The sequence below is a fragment of the Galleria mellonella genome, unplaced genomic scaffold (genome assembly GCF_026898425.1).
Source record: "Galleria mellonella isolate WM207_F2 unplaced genomic scaffold, CSIRO_AGI_GalMel_v1 utg19, whole genome shotgun sequence".
NCBI lineage: Eukaryota > Metazoa > Arthropoda > Insecta > Lepidoptera > Pyralidae > Galleria > Galleria mellonella.
In genome coordinates, this window is record NW_026442028.1 from 4,042,017 (window position 1) to 4,049,139 (window position 7,123).

General features: G+C 33.3%; 1 protein-coding gene across 1 annotated transcript; it reads right to left on the reverse strand.

Moving 5' to 3' along the window:
* Positions 1 to 999: 999 nt before the first annotated feature.
* LOC113514032 (uncharacterized) lies at positions 1,000 to 6,401 on the reverse strand. The gene is made up of 5 exons (XM_052894091.1): positions 6,225 to 6,401; positions 5,351 to 5,468; positions 3,635 to 3,767; positions 3,022 to 3,191; positions 1,000 to 2,034 (listed from the first exon to the last, which is right to left on the reverse strand). Exons 3-5 carry the CDS (start codon positions 3,647 to 3,649, stop codon positions 1,458 to 1,460), a joined length of 762 nt encoding a protein of 253 aa, XP_052750051.1. The 5' UTR covers positions 3,650 to 3,767; positions 5,351 to 5,468; positions 6,225 to 6,401; the 3' UTR covers positions 1,000 to 1,457.
* Positions 6,402 to 7,123: the final 722 nt, after the last annotated feature.

The window sequence follows — 7,123 nt, forward strand, 5'->3', positions numbered from 1 at the left end:
CTTCTAATTCCCAAAAATAAAAAATCAGATCAAAGGGATACAATTTTCTTCGCTGGATGATGCGCTCTCACCGTTCGAGCAGGCTGTAAACGAGGTGTCTGTGGCGGACTGGAAAAAGTGTTTCTAAAAATGGTTCAGACGCATGAAACTTTGTATAAAGGTTGGTAGAGAGTACTTTGAAAACATGTAATAAAAATATATTTACCTAAAGAACATTTTTTTTTAGTGTGGCAAAACTTTCTGAGTGTCCCACGTATTTTCTTTTTTTTAATATTTGTTACCTCATAACTTCGTCAGTTGTAAAACCGATTTGGAAAATTATTTTTTTTTTATCTGAAAGTATTTATTTGCTTGTTTAGTTTTTAATCAAAACAACTGGTTTAGCCACAACGATTTTTTTATGGAATACAATTTAATTATGATTGACTTAGACTTGGGAACTATGTTACTTGCTGATAATGTAGTTCTCTATACTCGTGAGTGAAAGAATTTGTAAAACTGGTCGAGTAGTATTTTAGTTTATTAAAAACCAACAAACCTTTGACTTACGATCGCTATTATTTTTAAGACAAATGATTACTGTGTTCATGTTTATAAAAAATGCCAATCAATCTCCAGCCAGTGGGCCGTCAGTTTGTTTATCAATAAACTGCATATAAATGTCCAATGTTATAATATTATCCAATTGTTACAAAATTCTACTACCAGTTTATGGTAAGGCAATGGGCTGGCACATAACTCGAATTCCTGATAACTAATGGGGAAGAAAGATTCTCGGGTGGCGACTCCATATAGGAAAATGCAATAGAGGACGACATCACACTAGATGGAGCGACAATCTTAAAAGAATTGCATGCAGTGGCTCGGGACCGTCTCTTATGGCAGTTAATGACAGAGAAAAATGTTCAGCAGTAGACAGGTAACGGCTAATATAAGGATAACGAAAATTATACTGGAGTACTATTGAAGAAATCTTCTAAATGTTTGCTTTTATGCTAGGAATAAGCTATAAAGTATAAAATAAAATACAGATAATAATAATATATTGCAACTTATATTTGTTCTTCCAGTGAAATGCTTAAATGTAAATTAGGAGCTACTTAAGACTACATCAGTCACAACATAGTACTGCAAGTGATAAGACCTCTGTTGCGGCCTCTTTAACCGGTTTTATTGCTGGCCGCTAAGACATTCGACAATTAAAACTGACAGCTTGGGACAAAACAAAAGGACTTAGACAAAAGACCGATAAGAAGACGGACATAATTTTGATGACTAATTTGCCTTTTAATTTTAATACATTTTGACGACAAATTCGGACCCTTCGACCTAAAAAGCGGTCCATCGACCTTTCAACCTCTCTAGATTATCAGACAGTACTAGTTGTCTTTGTAAATTCAGTCTTATTTGCAATATCACAATTTACTCCAACAGCTTCTTAAATATCATAAAACATCTTATGATCCGGCGTAATCCCTTCTCGTAGATTCTGTGTCCGAATTTGTGATTCTTACACGAATTGTTATAGACATTGTTTTTTTTAATTCCAATAGAAAATTGTTCCATTGCACATCGACTTTTCTACCATACGTGTTGTTTTCTATAAAATTAATTGTCTTGATGACGGATGATTGGGTGTACAGCTTTATTAGTGCGCAGAATTGACTATTATTCAATTCTGATTTCTGTTCTGCTATGCATACTAGCTTTTTTCTCATAACGTCAATTTGGAAATGATGTTTGTTAAAAATGATTTTTATGATAAAAGCGCTTTTATGATTGAGAAGTATATATCTGTATTTAGTTCTACGGTGATCGGGTTTCTTGAATATAGCACAAAAGTTTTCGATAGGTATTTTTATCTTCTGTGAATATATGGCAATTATGTCGTGTGTTGATTCAATATGTGCTGATAATTCTTTGAACGGAATAGGATGGCAATGTGATTTTACAGGACATATCACAGTATTGAACTGACAGTCTTCCTCGTGCTTCGCTCTGGTGGTAGCTGTGAGCAGGTCTGTACAGCCTTGGCTGGGGACAAAAGGGTTAAAAAATTAATGAAAACTATATACGCATTGTTATATACAGTTTTTTAGTGTTTAGCATATATATATATATATTTCAATATACACGGTAGAAGGGACAGGTTGGCCAAAACGAAAACAGTTGAATCAGATGAAATGCACCACAGCGATGAACGAATTTTACGATCCACACTACGCGAGGTAGCTACACAGCGCGCTAAATGGCGCCTCCTCATAGTTAGTTTTCGTACGCTTATGGCGTTAAGATTTTGTAGCCAAGCCAATAATTGGTTTTAGTAAAAAAATATTTGTAAAACAAAACGTCCGGCTCTTTGTTAGCAAAAGGTGTTTGTTGAGGAGTGAGAAAGATATATAGTTATTGTCCCGCTCTAACGATATATCATGACTAATTTATATTATAATCGTTGCCATGATTATTGGTCGTCAATAACCCAGAATCGAAATACTTCCATTAAACATTGTAAACGGTATTTCATAAAACCAGTGATGTGCTACTTATCATTTCTCATGCACGTTTATCAACGCCTCGCTAAAACTATTAGAAGTCTGAAACGAATATTTTTGTTACGTGACAAGCATTCACTAAGAAAGGGTCTTAGAAAGTTCCACGGAAATAGAAGACAGATATTCGCGCAGGCGAAACTATGGGATAAAACTAGTTTATAATAATTCTAATGTTTAGAATATTAATATATTTTCATCTTCTCAGATCCCGCTATTGTTGTAAGAAAAAAAATTTTTCAATGTTACATAGTATTTAGAATTTATGAATGCAGTTGATAAGCATTTTGTAATAACGGCCAATGACAGGCTAATTCAGAAAACGACTTATTCTAAATTGACTCGGGTCTGGGTATCCGTATTGCGTTCTGATTCCAGATGTTTGTTGCCTAGTTCTAACAGGGTGTCCTAGCATTGATCAACGAAAGGTCCGATTGTGCGACACTTATGATTATTATTAATAAAATCGTACCTGTAATTCCGATATGGCAGCATTAGGTCGTCGATCAGTAGCTGTAGTGCTAGGCATGGTGTAGCTGGTCTTAGGAATAAACTACGGTACCGTGCACATCGACGTAAGCGAATGGAACACTTCGTGCACCATACACCGCCGCACGATGGACAAACGTAAGGACCGCGACACTAAAAGGAGAAATATATGGATTAGCAGAGCTGCATTAATGTATTTAGGAGAGTTATATCCCTACTTGTAACAGTTTTTGCTGAATTTGTGAATCACATTTAATGCGGCACGCACGTGAGTGCTTCCGTAACGTTATTCCGTTAACGTAAATATTATTTATTGAAAGCTAGGCAAATGCAACATAACAAAGGAGTGAACCAAGTATGGACCCTTGAAGTACATCTTCTTCAAATGTTATTCAAGCTTCTATAATTTGCCTTACATAATATATTAATATGTATATATTATTTGTTACATTGACATCTGTTACACTCAATAAAATATTAAAAAACCAAGTGTTACAACCAATGTTAAAATCGATAAAAAGCCTCAAACAATTTTATATTGACCTAAAACTTAATATTCTTGTGGATGCACGTTGAACTTTTTTGTAGTTTCTTACCTGTAAGGGTTCCATACGAATACTGTATTCTGAGAATCTAGATAGAACTTCATCGCAGTTGGGGTATGAACATTGTGCAGCGTGACTTTCGTCTAATTGCTCTAAAGATAAACCACTAACGACGACGATTTATCTGAAAAGAAAAATAAGTTTTAATATACTGACGCACAATTTTAGTCCATTTATAAAAAAGGTTATAATAGTTCATCCCATATTATTTTTTATATGTAACTAGAGCACTTCCCCCAAAATTTATGAATGTATTATTTACATACTATATATTAGAATGTGATGTTATAAAAAGTCAGTTTCATTCGTGTTTCGCCACCAAGCAGTCGTTTGCATAGTTTGAAGAAAGGAAGGAATTAAAAGATAAGGATGCAAAGTACCTCAGTAGAGGAATGAATTGCATCTTTGATGTTCATGATGAAGCAAACGATTGCCATTTTCTATCACGTGTTGTTTATTGTTATTTTAAGATTTATATGATGTTGAAATTAACTGATTCGAATCTTTATATGTTTGATGGATTCGAAACTGATATCAGTCATAAATATAACTTTTTTTCCAAAAAAAATATTATATAAAATTTCCAAAATTCCAATTTCAAAATATTTATTCATTCTCCAGAATTCTGTATGAACAAACTATTCACTTAAGTTACTCTGTTGACGAATTTTTCAAAAAAGAATAGATAAATATCTAATATAGTTGTCGATGCATAAATTAATCAGTTTCTATCAAAATGGGACATTTGCATACTATACTGTAATGGCTAAATAGGCACGAGACTTTATGTAATATAAGACCACCGATACCTAACCTATTTAATGCAAATAAATTTATTACTATTACTATTAAGAATATTCTGTGTATTGTGGAGACTGATAGCTGAACTAGTTAAACCTGTGCTACATCCATCAGGCTACCACCACCAGACAAGTTGTAACAATGTAAGTAAATAATATATAATGTAAATAACAAAATAAACTATCTAACGTTAACTGTACATTATTTGATAATTCTAATTATTCTAATAAAGATAAAGTCCAAGAGCAGATGTGCATATGTTGGAGAATGTGCGTGTGTGTCTCTCTCTCTCTGTGTGTGTGTAAATTTTAATATTAAATATTAACGTATAGCGTAAACAATGTAATATCTGACTAAAATAACTAATCTCGCGTAAAGGCTATTAATGCGCAAGTCTTATAGACTTATATCAATTGTCTGTATTGTTATTGATAGTGAAGCCACTTTGATGGATATTTAACTAACGTTAGTATTTATACGCCCTATCGATTATGGCTCATATAATTTTGATTATTTCTGTAACTAAGTTTTAACTTATCAAGTCAAGTCAAAATTGGTTCGTATTTTGGAAAATTAAAATACTATATAATTTTTTTTATACAACTTAGAATGGCAAACAAGCTAACGGTCCACTTGATGGAAAGTGGTAACCGTCGCTTATAGACATGAGCGGTACCATGAACATAACAGAGTATACTGTTTCGCCCATGATACCCCCCATGCGTTGCCATTCCTGAGGACTCAGGTGTTATTCCTCTGTACCCAGTAAATTCACGCCATATACCGAAACACAGCCATGCAAACACAACTGCTTCACGGTTGAAACACGAATGGGACAGAGGTAACCAAGCAATCGACTTTTGTACAAAGTCTCCCTCTGGTAAATAATTATATATTTCAAGATACCTTCTATTTCGACATTCTGCTCACTAGAGGAGTCTGATGTTGAGACAGTTGTGAGAGTATTCTCCCCACGAACACTATTATGGGATAAGAGATCCCTCTTACCCCTCACCGAGCGAGACTGTGGATAATAAAAGAAATTATCTTTAAAAATATAACCAAAGTAATAAATTTTGCACTATAAACAAAAAAATAACCGACATTGGTCGTGGCAAAACTGAAAACATGCATTAAGCATAAGTATAATAGTAAAAGAGTTATATTAATTTAAAAAACAACACTACTGAACCGATTTTGATAAAACTTTCATGACACCAATCTGAAAGTAATACTTTAGTATGTATTTTATTTATTTATTTCAAATATTTTTATTATTTTTTTATATAAGTATTCGTTTCCATTTTGAATATCAGGCTGGCTAACATAAGGAAGAAAAAGAGAATATTTTTATACAGATTGGTTAGATATTCCTGACCCTCAAGTCCTTTTACGCAGCTTATATGAAGTGTGGACTCCTTTGGTTATATACTCTTTGCATTCTAGTTATATAGATCTGAATTAATGTACATGTAGATTTATATAAATCTGCAAGTTTTGCACTGCGCTTGTAAAAACCAAGTGATTCGATAATCAAAAGATAATTTTAATATATAATCCATATAAAGTTTTTATATACACTAACTATTGAATATATTTATATAGTAAAGATATTGGGTTAATCATTATTCGTTTTATTTCGAAACTCGCAAACTTAAAGACAGATAGAATTTACAGACTGTGACTAACAACTGTAAAAAAAATGTACTAACAATTTCATGCAAAATTTAAAACAATTCAGTAAAATTGTAAAATATAATAAAATTATATTTGAACTCACCATTTGTTTAAATCTTGAAAACATTCTGTGAACAAATAATCACAACAATGGCAATATTCAATTCACAATATAAATGAACGTAAAACTTTACAAAACACTAGTACGTAATATCAACGTCGAAGTGTGTAACCGCAGGGGGCAAGGTTCGTATAACTGGTACACGTGTGTACGAGTCGACGTACCGTACGCTTGTGAAGACTCAAGCTTAAACTGAAACACTTTAAAGTGCAACAAAACGCCAAGCATTAGTGATGACTCATATAATTAGTAGGTAATTAGCAAGAGTGTTAATTATTTTTTGTCATTATATATTATTACATTTTACTAATTATGACATGTCTCCTCCCAAAAATAAATACTTCCAAAATGTTCGGAATTTTAATGAAAATTAATTAGATTGTGCAGCGGATGCATTAACATTAAAATTAATTATTTTAATCTACAAATCGCAAATCCGGCCCCATATGGAGTATTGCTGTCTCTTATGGGCGGGAGCACCTAGATCCAAGTTGAACCTTTCGACTTAGTGCAACGACCCAAAAACCCCAGATCTCTTAACTATCAAATCAGATACATTAAAGATGACATTAAGACATTGGAGTGCAATGCATAATTAGAGATAATGACATTTTAATTATGGGTCCTACGCATTAGCCAATACTGCTAAGCAGTTATAGATATTAAATATAGAATATTAAGTTTATTTTTTATACAACTTAGAATGGCAAACAAGCTGACAGCCCACCTGATGGAAAGTGGTAACCATCGCCTATAGACATGAGCCGTACCATGAACATAACAGAGTATACTGTTTCGCCCATGATACCCCCCATGCGTTGCCATTCCTGAGGACTCGGATGTTATTCCTCTGTACCCTGTAAATTCACGCCATATCTCAC

Coding starts and splice junctions, on each gene's coding strand:
- LOC113514032 (XM_052894091.1), bottom strand. Junction 2,035..3,021: donor CTGCCATATCGGAATTACAG/GTACGATTTTAT, acceptor TTTTGTCCCCAG/CCAAGGCTGTACAGACCTGC.